This window comes from Ischnura elegans, chromosome 3, assembly GCF_921293095.1.
Source record: "Ischnura elegans chromosome 3, ioIscEleg1.1, whole genome shotgun sequence".
In the NCBI taxonomy this organism is placed as follows: Eukaryota; Metazoa; Arthropoda; class Insecta; order Odonata; family Coenagrionidae; genus Ischnura; species Ischnura elegans.
Genome location: NC_060248.1, coordinates 135870592 through 135898140, shown reverse-complemented (window position 1 = coordinate 135898140; position 27549 = coordinate 135870592). Strand labels below are relative to the sequence as shown.

The 27549-nt window shown below is 38.7% G+C and overlaps 1 protein-coding gene across 1 annotated transcript in view; it reads left to right on the top strand.

Moving 5' to 3' along the window:
• LOC124155297 overlaps positions 1–21300 on the top strand; it is a 47863-nt gene extending 26563 nt beyond the window's left edge. Inside the window, exon 3 of the mRNA XM_046529015.1 lies at positions 21049–21300. Within this exon, the coding sequence (XP_046384971.1) occupies positions 21049–21300 (252 nt within the window). The remainder of the gene's footprint in view (positions 1–21048) is intronic.
• The last annotated feature ends 6249 nt before the right edge of the window (positions 21301–27549 follow it).

Below are 27549 nucleotides of genomic sequence, written 5' to 3'. Positions count from 1 at the left end.
CACTCTTTTTTATTGAGCCATCATATTGTTTCCCTTTATTATTAATGCAAAATCATCATCCTATCTCAACAATCTTCAACAGGTTCTTTACATCTGGAATTTTTCCTACTCAATGGAAAACATCAAATGTAACCCCCATTTTGAAATCTGGCCGTGAGGACATAGTTGAGAACTATTGACCCATTTCAATATTACCAGTTTTATCTATTATCTTTGAACGTATTATCCATAACCGCATACTTCATTTCACTCTCCCTTACATATCGCCGTTGCAGCATGGCTTTCTTCCTGGGGGGTCCTGCCTCACTGATCTCTCTATACTGCACCACCATATAATTTCTGCCTTCGAAAAAAAGGTCCCAGCTGGATACCTGTTACATTGACTTTTCTAAAGTCCGTTTATCATACCCTCCTCATCCACAAACTCCAGTCACGTTATAATATCCATGGCACTCTCTTATGTTTAGTCTCTAATTTCCTGACTTCCCTCAACCATAGATTTCTAATTGAAGGTATTTTGTCGACCTACTAACCTATTTCTTCTGGCGTGCCTCAAGGCTGTGCATTCGGCCCACTTCTGTTTACTCTCAACGTTGACGACATTGTTGATGACATTCTTCCCTCTAGCTGTGGTGCTCTCCTCTATGCCGACGATTGTAAAATAAATTAAAGGGTTAAGTTGTCGGCTACTTAATGACATTCGGGGATCCCAGAGAACTTAAGCAATGCCTTCCTACTTTTCAGTGTTGCCTGCTCAATCATTCAGATTCTATTTATACCCGTGAAGCACAGGGTATGCAATTTCACATCTTTCAACTGGTGGTGTTTCCCTCGCTCTGACGTTCCGGCATTTTAGAATTGAAATCGCTTTTATTTTTCCAGTTCTTCACGGCTTTGCACGATACATTTTGCATTCCATGTGGGTTTGTGCGTCAGGCTGTGCAATTGCTTTTCTCCTTGAAAACGGGCTTTTTTGACTTATTCACTCCGAATGTGATGGCTGCATTCTATCCTGGTACTTAAAACGTTAAAAGTTAGTCTTATATAGTTATAGATAATTTTATTAATTCACGTGACAGTTATGCCTAAATGCGTCTGTTTCGAAAAACGGATATTTACACAAATCTCACGAAGGGATCTATCTACGTATTGAATATTCGGTTTTGAAGGTGTCAAACCGACGTTGACTTCTATTGTGAAGTAAATCTAATCAGTCGTTATTGCGGTTTCTTCACACTTTCACTTTCTCTGCATCAACTATGGTTATCGTCAGTTTTTCCGAAAGATAAATTCATTTTGCCGCCCTGTTATTGGTTTCACCATTTCAAAAGTGTGAAGCAAGCTCGATGCCTATTTGTAGATAGTCATTATTATAAATCTGATAGCATGCTGTTTATGCATTTGTTTTAATGCTATATTTGCTACATATGACTATAAAACCTTAGGTGTTGATTATATAATTGAAAAATATAAATTAATAAATGAAATATTTCATAATTTTAAGACTTCGCGGACATAGTAGCGCATTTCCGGTTAAACCTCCTTTAAACTTGAAGTTGGAATTGCTTATTTTCCTATTCACGGATCAAAAATTTTGTACAAATTATTTCCATTCTCACACTCATTTGCGACAGTTATACTTATTCTTCAAAGGTCATCGGAGAAAATGTCGCAAGAAGCATGAATGCGTAAATCTAGCCGTTCGCCGTAAATCTAACAGAAAGCTAAGTACATGAATAGATTAAGCGAATGAAGCCCAACAATATTGATATGATTTAATTATTACTTAATTAATTTTTCTCGTATCATAATTTGGATATATTTTTTTCGTTTATCTCAGCCTGCTCAATACAAAATCCTTTATAAAAGTGAAGAATAGTATCACCTTGTCAATTTCCTCCTAATGTCAGTTGATGGGCCCTTCACTTTTCTCTCGGCCTGTAGTCATAACAGAGCAATTTTTCTGAAACTAACGAAAAATAATGATTTGTTGGTTTACTACTCCACAATCCTAATTTCTGATTTTTTAATGAATTTTGGATGTAATATTGACTATCCATCTTTTTCGCAATGCGTAAGAATTATTTCTAATTTGTCTTGTTATAATTATTATTTCTCCTTTTTCTTGACCTTATTTTAATATATAAAATGATGTTTCCTGGAGTTTAGGTCAATAAATTAAAAGTTAGCAGCCAACGTTTCGTTTTATTTTAAAAACATCTTCAGGGCTATGTTAGAAAAAAAATAATTGTGAAACAATATAAAATGCAGAGATTTAAAAAAAACTGCTAAAATTATTATAAAAAGTTTTATCTGCTAAAACTTTTAGCAGATATAGACAGTATTATATTTGAATAGAACAATTCATCAATTAGAAACAAAATCAGAGCACAATGCACTAATATAATAACTAACTTCATTCAAAAAGAAAAGGTAAACTTTAAATCGTCTAATATGATCAATCTCTTGCATAAAACAAAGGTTTTTTTAAAAAATAACCAAAATATAATTGTACTTAAAACTGACAAAACTAATAACACAGCAATAATGTATAGAGAAGAATATGATAAAAAAAATTAATGATTTACTCGATGATAATGACATATATACGGAGATTCCAAAAAATAAAAACTTTACTACTTCACTTCAAACTAAAGTAAATACACTGGTTAAAAAACTTTTTAAAGAAAAGAAAATAGATTTTAAGACAAAATGTAAATTAACAAAAAACAACGGTACTCCTCCAAAATTGTATGGTTTAGTTAAAGACCATAAACCTAACATACCCCTAAGACCGGTGGTGAGTTTCATAAATAGTCCAACTTATGAATGTGCCAAATTCCTTGCTTGCATTCTTAAGAATCTATCCTCAGATAAATATAACTTAAAAGATTCATTTCATTTTTATAATAAAATTAAACAACAAACAATTCCCTTAAATCATAAACTGTGCTCTCTAGATGTTAAATCTCTTTTTACAAACATCCCACTAGACCTATTAAACAATATTATTATAGAAAATTGGCTTTTAATATCTGATCATACAATATTAAACAAGGAAGAATTCTTTGAATTGTATGATATTGCTGTCAATCAAGGATATATGCAATATAAGGACCGTCAATATCAAATAAAAAATTGAGTGCCCATGGGTTCCCCAGTATCGACCATTTTAGCTGATTTGACGATGAACTATCTCTTAGACAATGTAATCACTAGTTTACCTTTCAAAATTCCTTTCATTTACAAGTTTGTGGATGACTTATATTTAGCACTTCCCAATGACATCAAGGAAGACACCATTTTAAATTATTTTAATAGTTTCCACCCTAAATTGCAATTTACAATAGAATATGAAAAAAATAATACTCTACCATTTCTTGATATGCTAACAATTAGAAATCACGATGGATCCATTCAAGTAGACTGGTGGAAGAAACCACACAAATCGGACAGATTTCTAAATTTCCAATCACATCACCCTCTTAAACATAAAGTAAATGTAGCGCTTGCACTAAAATTTAGAGCTCTGAATTTGAGCGATAATATATTTCACGAAAAAAACATTAAAATAATTGAGGATATTCTAAAGAAAAACCATTTTCCAAAAAAACTTGTTCATTCTATACTTCACAAAAACAACACTAGATTTTCACGTACTCAAAATTCACTAAACAAAAATGATTCAGCAAATACAACATCCCCATACCGTGGAATCATCTATATTGGTAAATTATCTGAACAAATTACGAACGTATTCAAAAAAATAAATTATAAAATTGCACACAAGAATCATAACACTCTAAACAAGCTCCTATACACAAAAATAAAATCTGAAACCCCTAAAAATCTAAACAGTAATATAATATATAAAATTTCTTGCCTCGATTGTGACACTTGTTATATAGGACAAACATCGCAATATTTAAAAAATAGAATTTCACAACACAAATCAACAATAAAAGGTGGTATAACTCTATGTGCTCTTGCTAGCCATAGCATAAACAATGGCCATATTTTTGATTTTGAGAACGCCGAAATTTTGGATCATGAAATTATATTGAAAAAAAGACTTTTTAAAGAAATGGTTTATATTTCAAAAACAAAAAATTTTTGTAATAAAAAAACAGACATCGATAACCTCAGCAAAATTTATTTTTATTTAATACATCAAAATTAATGGTAACCTAGGTTGTGGCAATACCGTAGAAACCAAATATCAATAAATGTATTCAAAGTTTAGAGGTGTGTCAAACTTTTTTGTATAATCCATTCTGTTCATATATATATGTTTATATATATATTTCTATAAATTATATTGTTTATAAAAAAACTCGATTGCTCCTTTTTTATGTATATATATTGTATATTGCCTAATTCTCTGCATTTTATATTGTTTCACAATTATTTTTTTTCTAACATAGCCCTGAAGATGTTTTTAAAATAAAACGAAACGTCGGCTGCTAACTTGTTATAATTGGTTAATTTGCCTGTAGGAGAAGAGAAGATCGATGCTCGGGAATATCAAAAGAGCATTACGTTTTATGTTATTAACTTTGCAGTATACTGGAGGGAATGATACCTCATCTATTGACTAAATATTGACCTAATTTAAATCAATGTCTTAAATACCTTATTTATACGACAATGGCGGGCATATTTCTATTAATTTCAGGATAAATATAATTTAATTCTGATATATTTAAATTCTTTTTAAATATTTTGAGAATTGTGGTGCTTCTTCTCTGAATCCAATGATTCGGCGTCGGAAATGGTGAAGGCTCGGTGGAGTAGAGAGGTTACCACCGAGGCCTTCTGGGCGGGATGGTGGTGTGATGCTGCGCTCAGGTATCGGTCCGTGACCACCTCACCAAAGCACTTTTCAGGAATGGCTGCGACAGGAAAATGGTCCTCAAAAGGGCCGCTAAGGTCAAGAAGATGCACTCACGACCATCTGAAGAACGCCAGGCCACAGAGGAGGAGGAATTGGCCAAACCTGCGGCACGGCTTACAATTCCATTCATAGCAGGAGTGTCCGAATGTATTGCTAGGATACTAAGGAAGCATGACGTGATCACAAGGTTCAATTGCGTGACCAAGATACAAAACATTGTACCTGGACCAAAAGATCGTATCCCGCAGGCACTATGCGAAGGCGTGTACACAGTGCCATGCTCCTGCGGAAAATCATATGTTGGTGAAACATGCCGAGGAATGGCGACAAGGATGAAGGAGCATGTGAGAGCTACTAATAAAAAACAACTGCACTTGTCAGCCATTGCAGAGCATGTTTGGAGTGAGGTGGGCTATAAAATTGAATTCGAAAAAGTTAAGATAGTGGCAAAAGAGAGTCGCTATTACCCAAGGCACAGAGTATACAGAGAGGACAAAGCCTACTTTCTCCCTTAAAATTTTGTAATGCGGAATGCACGCGTCGGCCATGTTCTAAGCACGTCAAAAGACCATTCACTGATTCAAATATACCATTCACTGATTCGCAACCATCACGTCCACGGCCGATTCCCTGAATATAAAGTGAGGAACTCTGTGCTTTATTTCCCGATTATAATTGTTATTCCCACGCCCTTCTATCCTTCGGAGTTGAACCCGATTGCGGAAAGTTATTCCCCCATTATTAATATACCTTTCCCTTTGCACAAGTGGCAGGGGTTCAAACGCGTCAATAGCCGTAGTCTTGCGAGTATTTATCAGACTTTAAAATCTTACGTAAGCAGAAGACTTGAAGCAAAGTACATTTTTTACACAGAATTATGCTACAAAGAAGCCAATAAGGCTTGAAGTATGAGTAGAGCCTGTTCCCAAGTCTGCCATTTTTCTGCTATACATAACATTGGCTTCTAATGATGAAATCCATAACCAATTCAGATGTAATGTAGAAATCCAAAGTAAAACATCAAGAAATTAAGACTCTGCTCTTTATCCCTCAGCATAGGTTAGTTAATATCTCAACGATACCAATCTTTTACAAGGCAGCATTAGATGATTCACTGAAATATAAGCAATGGCATCGAACCTCATGATGTTGTCCAATTATGGGAACATAAATAATATTAATATCATAAATAATTTCAAACTTACCTTGCGAGATCTTTCGGGAAACCGAAAAAAATCAGGTCGCTTTTGGGCATTCCTGAGTTATTCTTGCAATCAATTGCAGAACACCAAGTGTATCCTCCTCGCCTTTCATTATCCGCCATCGCATTTAGTGCTCACCAAATAATGATATTTGCATGCGATTCGCACTTTAAAACACGAATAAGATCCTGGATTTCACGCCTTTACCCTTCAAACCATGCTAAAAGACTCGATGCTTGAGATCATTAACGCGCTTAGAACATGGCCGGAAGCGCATTTCGCGATTACAGCTTAGGGCGCCCTCTTTCCTCTCTGTATACTCTGTGCCCAAGGCAAATCAGGGAAGCAATTGAAATGCACAAAACACAAAATATTAACAGGGATAACGGCTACCCAATCAGCAACGTTTGGAAGAGAGTTCTGACCAATCAGCGCACAGGAGGAGATCGGCCAGTGCTATGTAAGACGGCAAAAAATGAAAACTTCTCACCTTCGACCTGAAGACGGAAGCAGGATGGCTTCCGAAACTATTGTCAACCATAAACGACAGACGCAGCTGGATAACCCGAAAATTAGCAGTCATCGTGAACAACGCCGCGGAAACCTACGCACGAATATCATTGTATCGTTTTTCAATTGTTTTTCCGTGATTGCAGTGGCTCCAACTTTTCCTTTATACATTCATGCTGATGGCTTAGAAGGAAAATATCGACATTGTACGATTATTTTAAGTTTTTATTGGTAATAAATACATATATTTGTACTGCTGTTGCTATTGAATTGAAACAATAGCACAGCAGAAAGGTAAATTTTTTGACCCCTTAATCTGGGTGCATACGTTAAGTTTTATCAATCTTTTTTTGTTTTGAAAAATTAAGTCAATAGTACTGTCCGCATACCAGTATTTTCAGCTTCATAAATATGACGTCTTGCGTGGGTATAATTTCTACGAGGTTTCACTATCTGAACAACCACCATAACTAACCAAAGGAGGCCAAAGTTATGTACGAGGTCCGCAGATCCCTCCTGTCACCCAAATGACCTCCAATGGCGTGGTTGGGTCAATGGTCACTGAAGTATTAGGTGGAGTATACGGAGAACCAAGGTGTCACACTCTTCGTTTGGAACGATGAAAAAGTCAATATAGATGTCCTCAGATCATCATAGACAGTCATTTGTCTATCAGCTGCCGAGCAAGGCTATCAACCATTGCATTACTGAGGATGATTGAAGGTATTTATAAAGTATTCTATCGATTCAGGTAGGTTTACATCAAGTGTTTGTGAGGCATTTTGGCAGTTTCCCTTCCCTAAAAAGTGTTCCCTTTTATAAATACGGCCAACTGCCTTTCACTCACATTGCTCTCTAGTTGTTTTCCAATAAGGCAATAATAATGGGAAAATAGGGAATGGGTAAGAGGCCGCTATTCGGTAGCGAGGGGAATATCGCTATAGTTGTTTTCGTTGTTTCAAAATGAAATTACTCCGTAGTTCTAACCCAGTTATTAAACTCGAAGTTTGGTTGGATTGGTGAGCATAGATATTAAGTCACATGCATGCGAATTTCAAATGAGGGGGTGAGAAACCAAAGAAGGGCAAAAGTTCTTTTCCAATCGGTGTCAGCGCGATACAGAGGCTCACTCTCACCCGTTGGCCACCAAGGTTTTGTATATTTATTCAACCAATTTCTGGACTCTTTACTCTTTGAAAAATCATTGAGTCCATTGGCTTCACACTTCATTTGTTCAGGGTAGAAGAAGCCACTTCTTTTCCTGTGGAATACCCAATGACCTCGGATATTAAAAACGGGGGTGGGTTTCTATTCTTGAATAAAGAACGTATTATAAAATAGGCCGAAAAACGAGTGAATTTCGCTCTTTCAGGGTTTGTGTGGCAATTGTTTTCCATTGGTCACATCGCATTTGTCGGTTTTTTTAGGCCTTGCAAAGGCATCGACTGAGAGGTGAGAGCCCATGTGAAGGTGAAGTGGAAGAGGGGACTTATTAGTCTCAACCTCGCCAGAGTAAAGACATATTACTATTACTATTATTATTATTATTTAATATATTTTCACAGCATTTTTGCTGGTTTTAGGCGAGTTACGGGTATCACTTAGTACTCTCGTCTTTTTACTCTGTGTTCAAAATTTTTCTGACAATCCGGCAAGTATTTAAAATTGCTGCTTTTTGTATTGTAATAAACAAGTTTTTCGGCAGTCCAATAGTTTGAAGACCTTGATGGATTGAATGAGGCAGTACTCCTGTGGCAGAAATAATGATAGGTATTATGTGTACTTTATCTGATTGCCACAATCTCTTAATTTCATTTTTAAGTTCTTCATACTTTTACATTTTGTTGGTGTAGGCTGTAGTGATATGATGCGAATTAGGTACGGCAATGTCTATCAAGTACGTTTCATTGTGAGTTTTATCTTGCACTACTAGATCGGGTCTATTGCTATGGACTGATTTATCGGTAATAATTAAACGGTCATAATAAATCTTAGTGATCGTTTCCAAGGATGGTTTTAGGTGTGTACTTATAATAAGGAACTCCATTTTCTATGAGTTTATACTTTAGAGCTAATTTCTGGTGGATGATGTTGCATATTTCATTGTGACGGTGCAGATAGTTTTTTTGGGATAACTTAGTGCATCCACTTGTGATGTGCTGTATCGTCTCAGAGGCATTATCACATTTTCTGCACCCGTCATCCAATAAATTTGGGTTTTTAATTACATATTTTTCATAATTTTTTATTTCACCGACTGGTCTTGTAATGCGATCATAAATCCTTCTGTTCCTGGGGAGAGTTGCCCATTAGGGCGGATCGGAAAAATCGATTTTTTTCAAATCCATCTGGCCCAATGAAAAAAAGTTGTGGGACCTATCAAAAATAAGGCCTGAAAAATTTGAGACCTGTACGTGAACCCCTGACCCTCGCTCAAATGCAATTTAGGGGGGGGGAGGGTCAGAATTCGAAAAAATATAATATTTTATGGTCATTCCCTATAGATTTTGCCGAGTTACTTTCCTTCTGGCTCAAAAATGTCGTGCATTTTGACGTATCTGCCACCGTTTAGCCACAAAATGCCTAATCTGAGTCCGCGCCCGCGAAGAAAATATTCCAACGCCCACGCAGCGTCGCGGATACAAGAGCCGCAGGCCGATCCCCTCCCCTCCCCGCTCGCTTCTACCCCTCCCACGCCTCCAATGCAGCAAAATTCATCCCGCGTATGCTACTAGGAGGTCATTTATCTTTGATAATATAAATCGGAAGATGGTAGAAGGTAATAAAGGAAGCTTAGTGAGACGACTTGTCCCTTATTAGGCGCCTCGTCGGGGTTAAACAAATCGATGTTACCAACTTTTAGAGAAGCGATAAAATATTTTTAGATCCGAGAACGCAGGAAAGGAGCCTACGGTCCATGAAAAGGCCTCTCGAGTGGCTATAAAGGTGTGCGAACTATGGTGACGCTTCCCTTCCATTATGTGTGTGCTGCTCTTTCATTTCTCATCCAGGTCGCATTGCAATCATGGAATGTGTCATTTGACCATATATTTGACGAAAATTCTCCACTTCCTGGGAGTTAAATTTACTCGGGTTTTTATTTTCACAAGAAATGGATTTCTCCTGTTTGTTATTGCCCAATGTTCTATAAAAATTTCGTTGATCATTTTCAAATTGGAAATTCTGTTGTTTTCTTCTTGTGCATTTATTGTATCTGTTGAGTCTCATTTTTGTGGCAACAAGTTTTTACTTGAGGGTGTCAATAATTTCTTTTATACTTTCATTTGGTTTGTCGCATTGAGTGTGGGAAAGACATTTCATGAATGCCTTCTCAATTTTTTTTCAATGATGTACCGGGATTACCAGTGGAAAACTGGATTAAACGGGCAAGGTCTATTCTTAATGCATCCACTTTCCGTTCTGACCCGATTTTCCATTTTGATTTGCGCCAAATGCGTTTTCCCGCGACCATCGGTGGTCGTGGTTCTTCCCTATTGTTGTTATTATTATTATTCGGGATAATCTTACCACCATTGCGTAAAACAGCTGTGGCTGCTCCGCAGTACATATATCGTGTACATCTTGAAATGTTTTTTCATAATTTAAATATACCGGTAAGAGTTTTTCATTTATTATACTAATAATTTTCGCAAGCTTAACTGATAAATGTGTCTTGGGCATTCCTGGTTTTCCTGTGGGGTCTACTTATACTCTATACTTGACTTATTATTATTATTACCGTTCTAGAAAGAAATTCATCAATGTCACTGGCGTAACTAGGAATATCCTTTCGGAGGGTAAGAGGGGGTGAGTGGGGGCTTAGGAAACGGGGATATCAGGAAAAGTTTTGAAAAATAACATGCCCGAAAATGCATTCTACATCATTATGGCATTAAAAATTTAACTTTTAGCAGATGCAGTTATTACGTATCAAATCCAGGCAAGATTTTTTATATAATTAGTGTTTATTTCTCAGAGGCTTCGGGGGGGATACGAATCCTTATCCTCCCCATAGTTACGCCACTGGCTGATGTAAGGTGATTCTATTCCTAACTACCTATGGAGTAGAGTATGCTGGAATTATGTTGACGGACACTATCGTACCTAACGGTTTAACGATTTAACTCGCTTTCATTCCCTATGGGGGCTCTCTTTCCCCCTCAACTGCAGCCTGTTCATGTCAATCTGCTAGTTCTTACAATTTTTATGTGCCGTTTGTTCCTTAAGAGCAATTTTTCGGTGATATCTACCCTTATTTTGACGAAAGAGTATTAGAAAATTTAGTGTTTCTACAATTTTCCTCAGAGCTTTCGACACTTTTAGATAGGGTCGATTCTGACTTTTTTGTATTCCGTCTCGTTCACCCCAAAAATTTGTATGAGAGAGTCAGTCAGTGGTCGAAAGTTGATTTTGTGGCATAAAGGTGCATTTTCAACTTCCGCTGTTGAAAAAATTACGTCCACGATTCCCAGTTGCTTGTTTATTGCCGCGCTCACGGATGCATAACCCTTTTTGATAGCTGCGGTCGCCGTCTAACTGTGAGACATATGCTGCTGGAATGCTAAAAAATAAAATGCACTTCAAAGAACGAAACCAATTAACATGGAAATGCAGACCGTCCAAATGCGGTAATAATATCCTGAATCCTCTATATCAGGAATGCGGCCATGATTTTACTCATGTAATGTCAAACGACGGAAGACCCTTCTATACTGAATACTCAATGCGAAAAGAAATAAGCTTTCTTTTAGGTTAGGAATAATGAGTGGTGCAACTTTCCCACACACACCTAAAACTTACTTCTATCACTTCCTTATTTACACTGCCTAAATGCCAAAGTTTTCTTCCCCGCGATCAGATTCCTACTGCGATATGGACCCCCCCTCCCCCGGATATCTATCACTTCCTCGAATCTTCCTCTCCCATCATGAATGTTGCATTTCTCCCTTACGAAGGGCCACACTCCTTCCATTCCGTCTCTTTCGACTGATCTCCTCTGAGGCTCTTGTTCAGTTAATCCTTCGCCTCTCTTTATTATCTTATCCATTTCACACAAAGCCTATATTGTTTGAGGTGTATGGCTCAAGACGGGTTTATAGACAAAAATATGATGTACAGTGGGACATGGGGCAGAATGGGGTATCAAATTCAAAACACGAAAAAACAAGTACGGAATGGTTTCAGAAAATTATATCTCATTTTTAATTGACCTTTTAAAATGTATTGGACAAAAAGAAAATAACACAATTGAAAAAATCTTAATCATATATTATTTCCCAAAATTAAAATAATATTTCATTTGCCCCGTACTTCCCCAGGTATGGGATTGTATGACGTACAGTGAAAATGAATTTCATAAAGAAGATAAATATGCGACACAAAAGAAAAACTCAACTTGCATGTTCTTGTCTTTTAATTTGAATTAACTTTTAGGTGCAGTACACTTTAGCTAACTTTTTTTGGAGCCTAAGCACAACTTCACTCACAAGTACAGAATCATCTGCTTCGCTGTCCACTCCTCCACACGAGTTGTGAGCCGATTTCTTACAAATGGATCAAGCGACTCCGCCTTCAGCTGATTTTTAATGAAAATCGCCGCAGTATAAACATAGTCTTCATCCCATAATTCTTAAGCCTATTCGCTCAAAATCGTTTCCTTGTTCCTTGCAACGATAGGTACTTTCTTCCTTTACTGGACGTTAATGGGTTCACCTAAGGACCTAATTCAGATTTTCATGTGTGTTTCTTGTCTCTTCATCCTATCATTCCTTTTTCTTTCATCCCCGTTTCGCGCCAAGAACACTTTTACGCTTACCTGGGGACTGACGGCCAAAGATAAAGTTTCTTCAGACGTTCACGGGGTGTTTGGCAGGGGGTGATCAATCACCGGCATGCAGCATGCAATTGAACTCCCACATGCAGCTCAAATACCCCATGCATACTAAAAAATTATTCTACCATATCCTAATAGAAATAATAATAATAATAATACTAAGAAGCGTGCATTAAGTTTTACATAGTTTAGTAGGCTACACTACAAGTCTTCTAATCTATTTTATGAGTTCTATCGCTGCCGTTATAATCTCATATTGATCATGGAAAAAAAGACAATCTGATTCTGTCTGTTCTACTGCCTATCTCTCTTATTTTATTTACATGATGTGATCTTCCGTATTATGTTGGCGTACGTAAGATACGGCTTACTTCGTTAGAAAAGACATTACTTTTGAATTCAGATGCTGATGTTTTGTGTTATAAAACTATTCAAATGAATAATTTTCAGTCGTATCAGAAGGAGCATTGTACTACTGTTTCTTCGAATGTTTTAACTTCTAAAAGGTGTATGAAGTTTAAACCTGAAGATCGTTTAATTGTATTTTGTAAAAGTAATTTAACTCCAGATTCTGCTTCTATTGCTGTATTTGGTGATGTACAATTTTATGTTAAAGGTTAATAAACAGTTATATAGGTCATTGGTGCAGGCATGTTTATTCCCTAAGTTACGGGCGAAAGCTTTCCAAGTACCATCTACTTTTAACTTTAATATTGATTCTTGAAACGCGGGGAAAGCATTTTTCAGATGACTCTTACCCGTCAAAATCAGCTGTTTTAAAGATGAAAACTTTACGCTCTTTTTAAAATTTTCAGCGGTATTCAGGGAAAATTTTGCAGTTGCTACCCTGTGGTCACATATTCCTTTGACGGCGCTCACGTTTATTACCTGATGAGGTATATCTGTCGCTAATAAATCAAGAATACTTTCTCCTCTGTTTGGTGCGGATGCTATTTGAAACAATGAGTTAGTTGAGTTAGTTCAATGGTTGCCGGCTGCACTTTGTGAAAGTTGAAGTTCACAAATGGCAAAACGACTTCGTATACTTCCACGGGTTTATTTTTATTTTTGGCAAGTACAACATGTTTCAACCTCGAGAGGTCTTTTTCAAGTGGAAATGAAGTGGGAACACTGCTCTATTTATCTGAAGTTCTTTTATAGCCGCATAAAACTCTGGCTACTATTGTGATTAAGTGACAGTAATAATATAAATACATAATAATTTACGCCTGAAGATGATGTCATATCTTCTATATTATATCTACTGTATATATACCTTTTTCTCAACTTATACGCAACCAAACTCAACAAATGAGGTACCAAAATGCACATAATTTATCAGAGAACTTGCGACGGTATATTGTACTTCCTAAATATTGCTATTGTTTCCTAAAATTGGTTTTAAATAATTTAAAAAAACGGTAAATATTCCTGACGTTAAGGGCGCACAAACTGATACATTTTTTCATTTGCAACAATATCTCGCAATCTTTAAATAACTTTTATCAAAATGCGGCTGATTCCACATTCAAGTCTCCTGCTGATACGTAAGTATGAGTCATCATGTGCGTTTAACAGAGGATAGTGTAATTACTTCCAATGCTGTGTTTAAAGAGGTCCTCTGACCTCAATTTGTACATGAACATTCCAATTAAATTTGTACATAAGACCCTGCCTTTTTTTCTACATTTTAAAATTAGAAACGCGCCTACCCCTCTGTGGACCTTCATTGAAAAGAGCGGGGGAAGCCCGCTGGGAGCGGGCGCATCACGCTCGTAATAATATAAATACATAATAATCACGTCATCGTAACCCGGATCGCTTTGTTAAAAAAGCAGTGGTGTAGGTAAAACTTATAATGGAATACCGCACAGTTAGGAATGAGTCAGTGAATAATATTTAACTCGCTCTGTTCGCTGCCACCTCTGCACTTTCCTGCTCCTCCCTGCCACTTTCTTGTTCGCGTCGCGGAAGTTACAAGTGACGAACGCTGTTCGCGTCGCTGGTGCAAAAGATGCAGCTTATATCTGCACCTTCTGCACCAGCGGAGCGGAGGCGGACGAAAGGAGCAACTTCGGGAATCGTGGGAAGTAGCAGACGAGAACCGGCGGAAAACTAATGCCCGTTACAGAAAATTGGAATGTTTTTACGTTATTTCTTCGGAGAGAAAACATCTGATATCTGAAAATACATCTGGCTTGGTTATATATTTATAATAATAATTCTTTCAAGTGTTTAAATAGTAAAATAATGCGAAATTATAAAAATATATTTAATTGACGTGGATTTTTCTCATTAAACGCAGCAAAAGTGCATATTTAATTGAAAAATCTCTCAGTTTTGACATGGCAACCCATCAATAAACAATTTTCTAAAAGTCTTTGTTGTCGTCGTTGACTAAACTTTTAATAGATAAAAAAACTCCAAAGATAAGGGACTTATGCCAATCCAATAGCAATTTTTTAAATCATACCGTAGGTATATTCTTTTCTCGTGAATGAAACAGTATCGTAAGTGGATCTACGGAGTGTTGTCAGAATGACAGCTATACATTCCAATTGTTGACAAGCAAAATGAATAAATCGTCGATGAGGTCGGGGCGGTATCATTCGTTATGGAAGGTAATTTATTGTGATCCATAAAAATTATTTTTTCCTACAACTGACACTGAGAACTTCGAAGAACATAACGGCTTTCATACCACCAACCTTATTATCAAATAATAGCATTGACATCCCGTTAGCTTGATTCATGAATGTTAATTAATCTTTCCCCAGTATGGAATGAGTTTTTCATTATTTTCTACCATGAATTTCTATGAAGTAGATTGTTGTACTACGATCAAAATACTATCTCAGATTCTAGATAGGGGCAATGAGTTCTTTTTATGTACTCTTGGGAATAAAGAGGGAAAACTTAAACTGCATAACAACCCTGAGGACATTGAACAACCAGGACCAATTTGCATAGAATGAGGCAGCCACAAATATATTTTCATTCACATCGGCAGTAAGTTCGTAGGAAATGCCAGACGCAAAAATATTCGGACAATGCCTTCCAAATGACCAAACTGTCTTCAGTCATCAGTTTCAACTCGTGCGACGCGAACGGCTGCGTTACAAAAATGGCGGGGATCATGATTTTAGCAAGCATTGTGGAGACGGATTTTTACGAAGACCGTCATATTATTTTCCCAGCTTTGATTCAGCCACGACACAGATATAACGTGTTATTTTTCAAGTAACTGTTGCGATTTACTCGGGTTTGTTATGATGTTGGTTGAATACTGAACACAGATGTTTACTGTTCGTTTGTTATTTGAGTGTTTGGGTATTGCGTTGTCAATGCCTCAACATCTTCCGTTATTAACGATAAGGTTTTAAAATTGTATAATTATTGCACGTATGATATCCATATCCTTGACCTAAGTTTATTATTTGGTGTTAATGCTCTTAAGTTACCATTGCGATGTAAACATTGCCTTTATACTAAATTATATATTGCTTTTATTATGCATTAACTTGATACCTTCCAGAATAAAAAGAGCGACTTACTTAATAAGTTTATTAAAAGGATTTGTGATCATTGCAATTTTGCTAATCTCGTTCGAATTTTTCAGGCATATGAAGTGGTCATTATAATGAAATATGATGTAATAAGGCCTTATGTTATATCTGTGTCGTGGCTGAATCAAAGCTGGGAAAATAATATGACGGTCTTCGTAAAAATCCGTCTCCACAATGCTTGCTAAAATCATGATCCCCGCCATTTTTGTAACGCAACCGTTCGCGTCGCACGAGTTGAAACTTTCTGCCCCCTCCCCCTCATTTTCGTTTCTCCTATCCGGTTAATACTAACTGAAGTGGCACTGACGAAGCCAATGTGACGCTAACGCCGTAAGGACGCGATAATTTATGTTCATGAACATGTATCGATACATCGAAAATGTAAAAATATTGAAACTCATTTATAGAATCGATTTGAGGCTACGAAGAGAGTATCAGTTGTTTGTTTTACACATTAATTTTTTCGATAATTCTCTTGATCGTATCTTTCTTATCACAATTTTTTGTACGATTTTTTATTCGATGATTCATAAAATATATCATTCTTTTCATAGTACACAAATTTATTTTTAAATTTAACTATCTCATGGATCTCTGTGTTGACTAGGAGGAAAGCTTTTTCTAAATATAATATTTCCGCATTCAGCCACCTCTTTATATTTTATGTATATAACTACGTTTTTCATGAAATGCCAGGGTGGACTGAAGCACTTATACGTGTAATGGAGGTACAACCTTACACTATATCACCTCATCACATACGAGAACTTTTTAAGACACGACTTTAAGATAGAAAGGGCAGAATAAAGATTAAATGACTGGGACGAATATCCACTTTGTAATCTACACTTACGATAAATGGCTATACCTGACGAAATCACCTGCCTTCTTGTATTACATTTGATGTCTTTATCCTCTCAGGCGATGTCCAGAGAAATTCGGACTTCGTATTCCCCATTAACCGATTTATTAATTCGATGATTTATTATATGATTGTCTGAGACATTGGAAAAGGCATAGATATTGTTCCTTTCTAACTTTGGAAAGTAAGTTCGGTTTTGAAACAATAAAAGAACGAGCATCTATTTAGTCTCGAGGGCCGCCTTACATCTAGTACCAAGAGATTGTACAAATTGCCAATTGAGTGAGAATTGAGGAACGCGGATGGCGAAGTGGTCTGCTCTGTGGCCCCGTGCTTCGATTCTCAGTCATTCAAGGTCATTTCTTTTCGCGGCAATTCACACAAATGCCTATTTCATAGTTGACACCAGAAAGCATCGGAAATGGCTGGAGCTCGGCTGGAGACAACTGCATCGCAAGACAAGGCAACTGCTAATAGGAGGAAGCCCCGTTCATTTGTGTTTTGGCGACTGTGGGCGCATTCCACTCGCTTTTCAAAAGTGTCTGCAGCCTGACGCTGAGGATCCATTAGGTCTAAAATTTACTACACATCACTATCTCAGATTACTTATTGCGAGACTGAAAAGTTATGAACTTGATCGAACACATCACCAAGCTTTACATACATTTACGTCAACAGCTGTATGTGTTGCGTATTTCTGCGTGAAATTCGGATCGCTCCGCCTGTCAGCGACGAGATTGGCGACTTTTGGAAGCCTATTTAAACGCGTAGTGTGTGACGACACATTTTGAGCCCAACAGGAGAACCATCGATCGTAATACTCGTGGTTTGAGACTGATTTAAATTATAACCGGGAACTCACGCTCTAGAATTTCAATGCTGAATACCTTAAAAATCGCTGAGTAATGTCTGAAGTGAATGTCTCCGCAGCCCTGGCCCTCAGCGTCCCCCTCCATTCATGAGCGCGAGTGCCTCTCCACGAGTCCCCGCCAAAGATTCAACAAGCCCTCTCAACCTGCAAACTCTTTGCAACCATCTGGCTTGGGCGAAGCGCGACTTGAGTCGTTTTTTAAACTCTATCGGCGGTGCGACGCCCATCCAAGGAGGACCCGTCTTCTTACTACGTGCTCAAGACATTGCTATGTTTCCATTGAGTTTATTTTCCCACCACGCGTCTCGTTGCTACGACTACATTTCCAAGTGCATCATGTGCTGCTTAGTTGTTATTGCGTCCTTCTGTTGTTGAAGGAGAGGGGATAAGAGGAATGGCAGTGATTGGATGTCGGGAAGTGGGAATATTGAAAGACATGGGAGATAGGGTCGTCTTTTAGGGTCTCCGGAGAGGAATGGGGGTATCTGATCGTTGAATTCCTGGGATGCATTGGGAGTCTCAGGGAACTGTCAAAGTACTCTAATGCCATCACAATACTTTAATACTTCTATTTAGTGCCTCGTAGCAATCTGGTAGTTACAATCCCGAAGAGGCTGTCGTGGGGAACACATTAGAAATATTTGTGGCAGAACCCTTAAGTAGCTGGGATTCCTCGAGTGTGTTATGGGGAGATTTTCGGATGAAAAAGTAAGAGAGCAAAAGTAGATTAGTAGATAAGTAGCTTAGTAATTCGTTGGGCCACACCTTGAATGCGCCGCGAGTAAATCCAATTCGCCGCAGGAAGACGTGAACTTAGTGAAATGCAAAGGAAAGTGACGCGATTCGTCAAAAACTGATGCAGACGAACAGAAAGCGTTGCACAGAGTTTAGGCGAAATAAAGTGGGAGCTGTTAGACTCTCGGAGGCTACGCGCTATGATTGAGCATTTAATAGCAGATATCTTTCACAGCGGCCCGGGGAACAGAATCCCACTGCGTTTCCAGGTCCGATAGAAAAGATATAGTGGGACTCTTCCGAGTGGGTAGGCATAGGAATTCGTTTTTCGCCCGAATAATAATGGACTTAAATGAATGCGGAATCTCGTTATCTCATTTCCCTTATTTGTATAAACGGCTGGTACCTATCCTAACACCCCCCGCCACCCGCCATAAGGGGGAGTATGTATGTGCATGGAGTAAATTTGGTTCCCTCCTGAGCCTCTATGGTGCTTCCTCGACCGCGTGGGGGAGTGCTGGATCTTTTTGGTGCCATCGGCGAAGTGTTCATTTACGGCGAGCGAGCCGGGGTGCCAAGCGATGGTGTCAGTGGCACGGCCATCCCATTGACTCATAGATCGGAAAAACGCTTCACTCGTACGAAGGCGATGAAGAAAGGAAATGTCTGCACAAAATAGGAAGGATTGGTGAGGGAGACAAAATCTAATTCAGGTGAACTTTGCCCTCAGACGAACGCGTACTCACTTTCGGACACTTAGTCTGGGGTGGGCGTTGTGTTTGCTGCCACTTTGTCGTGACTTGGATTTTATTGGGTCGTCGCAGAGGTCATGGTCGATGGCACAGCCGCTCACTTTATCGCAAAGACCCAATTTCGAGCATCCAAGTGGAATCGACTTTGCATTCCCATGGTCACCTGGTCCCAAGGGCACACTCGATTGAGAAGTGGATGATAGTTTATCGAGATTGTGGCCACAGAAAACCTCGCTTAGAGCGTTTATCTATACTTATAGCTAACAGTGAAATAAATGTATAGAGCCCCTAAGTTAACTGATTAGTGACTAAGCTATGGCAGACATTTCTATGTTTACACTCTCACATTAAAATTTTAATACCCAGTTAAATAATGTGAACAAATGTTAAATTGTTTATTTATAAAGTAGAATGAAAACGGCAAAAGTTGGCGACAGAATTGGATAAAAATACCTTACCAGATATGTGTGTATTCTGGGAAACTATATATTCGTCACGTCCCATGTCTCTCATTTCTTGTTATACAATTTCTTGCGTGTTATAATGATGTACCTAATATTTCAAACTACTTAAAGTATGATTAGGAATTTATGGTAATGAATTGGTCTTCGCGTTGAAATGTGAGTTCGCTGAGACATTTATGTTGGAATGGCACTTGTTTGTGGCGAATAATAGTGCAAACTTTTGGAGCCATAATGCATTTTGGGGTCATATTCCAACCTATTTATGTTTTAAAACGTCTCATTTGGGACGTCTTAGCCTACCTTTCGGGTATTACCTGAGCGCATAACGGTTAAAAGTTCTGTCGCCTGCATTGGCTAAAATTAATCGATCTATCATTCAAAATCTCAAACTGTAATAATATAGGATAATGATATAGTATTTCCAAGGATGTTAATAGGTTATGTATAGCTGGACTCTATGATATGACTTTTTGACGAAGTCACCTCAATGAAGTGCGAGGATTAAAGAATATATTAGGAGGCTGGAATTGGACACGCACCGATTGGGAGACCGCAAACGGTGTTGAAACGATTTCTAAGAAATTGCAGTGTGCAAATTTTTCCGGTGCTGCTGATGATCTAATGACCACAACTTAAAATGGCAAACAGGCTGTCTACACCGTGTCTCTCATTTCCATTGACTATGCTGATTCCACTTCCCGCAAACTAAAGAGATCGCTCAGCTATGGAAACTGCATCCCCTCTGTAAAAGTAAATCTCATCGTCTGAAGTTTCAACGAAATAACCTCAACGAAGCTGAAGACATGAGGCGTAGAAGGGGGCGAGAATGAAAAGAACACATCCTCAAGTAAAAGGAGACGCATTTGCGATCGACATTTCGCGCGCAAGGGAGGAGGGCCAATGGAAAAAGGTCCTTCGCACGCACGCACGCAAACACGCACGCTACGGATTGTCGTCAGCGCCGTGAGAGCGCTTCTTTGATTTTCTAATGAATGATGCGGAAAAGGCGAGTAAGATACACGGCGTGTGCGGAAGAAAAAAGGCTCGCGAAAAATAGGAACTCGGTTTGTACGTAAACACTTTTCTTGCGACGGAAGAGGGGAGAATGGTAAGTGGAAGGGGCGAATGGTCGCTAAAAAAAGTCTTTTCTTTCTTTCTCTTTGCATATCCGCCTTCTTTTCCTTTTCGCACAAACTCAACTCCGACGCGCTCGCGCGAAAAAAAAAAAATGTTCTGCAGTCGAACACAGCTCCCCCTCTTGATTTTAAACGCCTCCCCCCCAACCCAACTACTTCCCACTACCCTCCCAAAATAAAAAAAGAGGAAAACTTGTTTATACCCGTATTTCTTTGTCCGAAGCTCTCTTTTTTCTCCTCTCCCACGTGCCACGGCGTCCACACGCACGCCTCACCAACATTCTCCTCCACTTCTCCTGCAATGCCTTCGCTCGTCGCCTTTCTCGGTTCCATCGCATCCATGACTCACTCCCAATCTCCGCCGCTCCGCGAGACGACCTCGGCTACGCAAGACATCGACCACCGCCGCTTGGCAGGGACGGACCCACCGGCGGAGAGAATCGTCTTCCATGATGCTTACCAGGGGCGCAGCTAAGGCTAGGTGGGGTTTCAACTAATACTGGGGTGTCTGGGAGTGTGGAATACCCACCTGGGGAAGCGGTAGGTGCGGAGGCCCTCCGCCAGAAAAAAATTTAAGATAAATGGTTAAAAATGTTGAGTTTTACGGCCTTCTGAGGGATATTTTGTTTATCCTCACACTATTCTATAAACAATATTAATCCAATTAAGTAAAATAGATTTAACTTAAAAAATTCTCTGAGCTTTGGGGGGGGGGAGGTTATCCCGCAAAACCCCCCTCGCTGCGCCACTGATGCTTACAAAAGTTGCGTTCTTAGGAATTGAGAATTGGACGCATACACCCTCCTTCATTGTCTGTTTCAATTAGCGTTAATTGATTCTTTTTTAACTTGCTTAATCGTGTTATTTGGTCATCACAGGAATCAAGAGTCGAGTTTCCCGAGCTAAGGTGCGTCTTAATTCACCTGGCGCTGATCAAAGTGTTGCCATGGCATCGACTTTTATTGCCTCACTTATCATTTATGTTTCTCAATCGACCGGGATGCATCCATTGTTTTCATTGTGTTTTACGGCGTTGGTGGTGGTTCGAAAATGTTGTCATTTAATGGAGCTGATTCGTATGGTAATTAGATAAATTATTACGGTTTTAATATTGTCCAACCCTTCCCTTACAGGCTGTGTATCTTCAATATACCGGATAATATGCTCCTTTACTATCTGGCATTCCTCCTTCATATTCCCCATAAGAGCTTCTAGGTTCCATTTCCTTCCCTTTCAACTTTCCATAAGCCATTAGAATTTTAGGTTTCATTTCGTAAGCACTACGTTGTGGTCTGAATCCGCATCCGCCGCTGGGAAGCTGCGCGAGTTTTTCACACTATACCTAAACATCTGCCTCACCATGATGTAGTCTATCTATATATCTCCCCGTATCCCGTGGACTCTTCCATGTGTACCGTCGCCCATTTTGATGATTGGACCATGTTTTTGTGATGAATAACTTGTTTCTCATGCAAAGTTCTGCCCTATCGTTCCGCATTCCCAATGCAATTTCTTTCCACCCACTAAACCATACTGTAGTGTTTCATGGCACCATAATCCAATATTCTTTTTTGCAATTAATATTTGGTAATTACTCCTTTCATAACTTACAGCGTTTCCATGGAAGATGACACCATGAGTCATGGGAATAATTGTGCACGGCTCGTTTCTGTATTATCGCAGCTCCTAGGAATGACCAAAACTTTTTTCGCCAAATGTTTCTTGCTTGCATGGATGAAATGGGTAGAAAATTGCTCTTGAATTTTTAACCTGGAACAATGATCATGTTACCTAATTTATGCCGCATTTGCTAATTCCCGACATTAAAGAATTACTGTGCGAACACCGAAGAATGTATGAATGACGGAACTGCGGGATTGGCGTTGTTTCTTACTCACCCATGTGAGATTACCTGAGATAATAATTAGGAAAGCACTCACAACTCCGCCCACGAAAGCAAACGCTTGAATATCACGTATGAAATCGTTTCAGGCTTGTTTTTGTGGAATATTTTTTATATCCATGGTAAAAACACAAATGGTCATTTCCACACTATATAATTTAACCTTTAAGGACCGACGTAGCGAACGTCGTTAAGTGTTTAATTATATAGTTTGGAAATTACCATTTGTGTTTTTATCATGAGCTTGAATATCATTTACACTTATCACTTTGTTGATTGCTTACCTCTATTGCTCGCCTTTCCAAGGTAAAATGCATAGATAGGTATGTACTCCAAGGGCCCGTTCTGGTTCTCATTGCGTGTGAGAGATTTCAAAAGAGTCGTGTGGATGTCACGAGCTGGGCTGATTTGTAGCCGATTGCGATCACCGCCTAGACGAGGACAAACTTCAAGGAAAGGGGAGAAAGGAAGCAAGCATCACTGAGGTAACGCAAGATTTAAACACGCTTCCCATTCCGACGCGAGAGAATGGATTGTCCACGTGGATTTCGTTTAATTAATTATTTTCCGTTGTTGTCTTTGATTGGAGTCTGAATTATTTGAGCTCGGGATTTCTCAAGTTGTAATCTGCGGCCGCAAAGTGTGTGCAACGTAATATTTATTCTTTCGAAGAGCCTCAGCTTAAGGTTTCCTGTTGTGACTATGAATGCCTTTCTGTGCACTTTGAAATGGAATTTTTGTTGTTTTTACTTGATGATTCCTTCTGCAATTGAAAAACATATCCATTTAACATTTCTGGAATTCATTCATTTCAATTAAATGGAAACTTGAACCTTGCATGTGGTGGATATGGCTACATATTAGCAATGAAAAACACTCCGTTACTTACACAATTTATTTAAAACTTACCTAGCACCGGTTCCGGCAGTTACGCCATCATCAACTGCGTAAATAAATCTTTCTTAAACAAAAGAAGGAAGGCAAGAACTGAAAAGGAAAACCTCGAAAAAAATATATGGAACAAGTAAAGAAGGATGTGAAAGAGAAGAAATAGGTAGGTGTGAAAAGATTAGCTGAGTGGAAAGCCGCGTCAGCTTGTTTATAGACAACAGTTTAAATGTGCCTTCGACCTGAAGACGCTGGCAGGATAGCCAGCGAAACTGTCGTCCACAAACAAGCTAACACGGAAGAAAACCGTGAAGAAATGCAGAGATCAATCTTAGGATTGTTGACTTGCGAAGATGATGATGAATGCTATAATGAGTTCATGAAAGACTAGATAGCATTTAATTTTCCTCGCGTTTACTTAAAAACTTCGACTTGGATTTTATCTGTTAACAACTCATTTTCCTTTAATGCTTTTCCCTTTTAATGCCCTGCATATCATCGGACCCCGCCTTGGAGATTTTCCGCATGTCAGCACATTTTTTGAATCCCATGATGAAAACTTTAAATGAAGATTTTGACGAAAATGGATTTTTAGGAGATGTTGAATTTTTGATAACCATTTTTAAGGAAATGAATGAATTTGTTTCGGATGGAATTTTTGTTTCATTTTTGATCGCATGATTGTATGCAGTCCTGCCTTCATTTTGCAGTCTTGGCAGTTTTCTGAATGGCTTAGTATATTTCGTGGTGGCGCGGCGCACGCGAAGTGCCGGGAAGGAAAATGACACTTGGGGTGGAATTCACGAGTCGGAGTGGCTTCGCGATGTGTGGTTGCAAAGGAGACTGTTCGCCCGCTCCACCGCATTGCTCTCTTTTCTCTCGTGACTGAACGGTTCATTGCGGATAATACGTCAGCTTAGTTCACGGCATTCGTGGAAAAAAAGCAAAAGTTTCGTGTCGTTCCCTCCATGTTTAGACTTATTATTTCTTGAAAATTTATGACTTATATTACGGCACGTATTTATATGATGACACAATGATTATTATTTAAGCTTTCTACCGATTATCGTAGGTTTCCGTGGAGCTCTTGAGAAGCATTCTGCCATCCCTTCATGGATTTCCCTTTTCAATTCTCAATAAGGCCTATTCCTTTTCATCGATCTAAAAAATCCTAGTCTCTTCCTTCCTCTCCCTCGTTTATCCAACATTCAGCCCTCTATAACACTGTTTTCAATATCCCCTCCCCGCTAAGAACTCGCTCCATCCATACTTCCCTTTGTATAGGAAGAGTGATTGGAGCTAATAGGTACTCGACGGCACTCGTTCACAATTAGAGATCTTGGATAGCCATCCGAAAGTATTTCGTCTCTTGGACGACCGCCCTCTTCCCCCCTGCGTCTTCCTGACTCCCCCCTCCCCCCAACACTCGGAGAGGAAAACGAAAGTGAATGGTGAGAGGCAGCAGAGGAAAGCGCTTGCCCTCTTCAAAGTTTAGCGCCGGAAAATTAAAACCCGTGAGAAAGTTTTCGTCGGTCGCCGTGAAAGTGAAGGTGATCGACAAAGCGCAGTTGAGCGGAACATTCAATTTGAAAATTATTGTAATGCGTAGGGGAGGGTTTCGCTGATAAATTTGGTCGACAGTTGCTGAGGGGAATAATCGCTACGAAATCGTGTCGTATATTTCTCGAAGACCTGATGTTTAAGGAATTTGTCGATGACCCTACAGTACTCAGCATGGCTTTTTCCGCATCCACTTTTTATTTACATGGACATAAATGGCATTCTCATTATTGTATTACTGTTTTTCAGCATCCATGTAACTCATCTCCAGCAGGATAAACTTTTCCCGACTTCAAAAAATATGATGCCTTAATTTGAGGTGCTCTCTGATTCAAGATTTTGCTGGTGCGATTGTAGTTCCATTCGAGATATTCGCCAATCCACTCCTCCTCACTTCAAACTTCAATGACATATTAATCGAGATATTTTTGGTCGCGCTATCAAATACTTAGCTTTATTAGCCGTCCTGGAAATAGTTCCATCGATTTCGTCCATAACATTTCCATGGTTTTGATGTCATGAACTGATTGATCACCATCATGATAATAGTTAAATGGTCATCACAATCATCAGCTCGGTTTTACGCAGCTCTCCACTCTCGCAAGCCAATCTTTTGTATCTTATACTTCCCATCCTTATTCACCTCCAAGTAAAGTTATCAGGCGAATCATCGGCGCTCCTTGGTTTGTAAGTAACAAGAACATTCGAAAATATCTTTCATCAACTCCAATTTTATCATCACTGAAAATTACACTTTAAAAACTTGGAAAACTCCTTTGAAAGATAGAAAACAACTTTGAAAAATCCTTTGCTGCAACAAATAATCCTTTATTAAAAATCTCTGGGACTACGAACCTCCAATAAAACCTGAATACAGATTCCCTAAATGAGCCCTAAGCCCCACCCATACTCACAATCCCTAAACACTGTGCCAGGACTCAATTTGCTATATAATCAAGTGATTTTTGCTCTCTGAAACTAGCTGAAAAAACAAGTCACCCAGGAGACAGATGGATTTGCTTGGAACTGCAGGTCACAAAAGCAATCCAGAGATAAACGTGCGAGAGCTTGAACAATCGATAATAGGTATCTTTAGGAGTGACACGGAGAACGTCATCTTAGCTTATATCCCCACTATATATATTTCCAGATCCGACGGAAGCGATAAATTAAGAGAGATATTTAGCCGAACGGGATATAGATAGGGAATTCGTCTCCCGCCGAACAATTAAGGACAATTAAATAAATGCTAGTCGCAATCTTGTTTGAGCATTTGCTTTTTATATGTAGACGGCTGGTGTCCTAACACCCCCTGCCACAATCCTCTTTATGCGGTTTGCGGGGTAGTAATTAGATGTAGATTTGGTGAATTTTGTAGTCTTTGTCCATGATAAAGGACTAATATACGCAATGAGAAGTTTGAATTCCTTAAAGCCCATTTTGATGGACATAATCACTAGGAGGGCATTAATTTCCAAAACATTCATCTATTAAATAGCCTTGTAGTTATTCATCAGTAAAAATATTTATTCTATGAACACCAACCTATTTTAGTATCACTTCCTTGCCTCTTCAGATGATTACATAATTTCTTCTCACATTTGTACTATTCTTCATTTCCGTCCTCTTTTGTTATCTATTAATTGGGATCATTTTGTAACTGACCTGGTGCTGGTGATCTGATGGTACAGACGAAGTACTTGATATCGCCGTCAGGGAAAGTAAAACTACAAACTACTTGCTGAGAAAAGAAGCGGTAACGGTTTTAGATAAAGGGCCGTATTCTTAGTCGACCCTACATATCCGTCCCTACATAACAAAAGGCCCCTACATGCGTTTCTCAGTCGACGCTACATAAGTGGTGGGGGTAATTCCGTCGTCAAGTTCTCTGAAATGACGTAGTTGATGGCGCAGCGCCAATTTTCCACTCTGGTGGCGTAATGGGACTAACTATGAAACTGAAAAGACGTCCGATAATTTTCGGGCGTATTGTTAGGGTAACGGCTCAAGGTAAATAAACAATCGGTGTCGTCCGCCAGGTCGTGGCGGTACCTTAATTATCTTTACAAATACTCTCATATTGAGCCAAAAGTAGAATCTAATTGTCTTTAAATTACTTCAAAAGCGGTCCATACAAGATAGTAATAAATACGGACCAAATATAAGCATTGGCGTGGAAACTTACGTTGCAACATCAAGGTTCGTCATTCGCTTTCACCTTCCGTAGTTAAGTTTATTATGTGGCAAATAGAGGCATGAAAATACGTTTTCTATGGTTATAAGTAAATAAAGTAGTAGTTTCCCAAAAGTATACCAAGTGCCAAACGTGAAAAATATTATTATATATTCGTAGAAACAAGGTGATGTGTACCG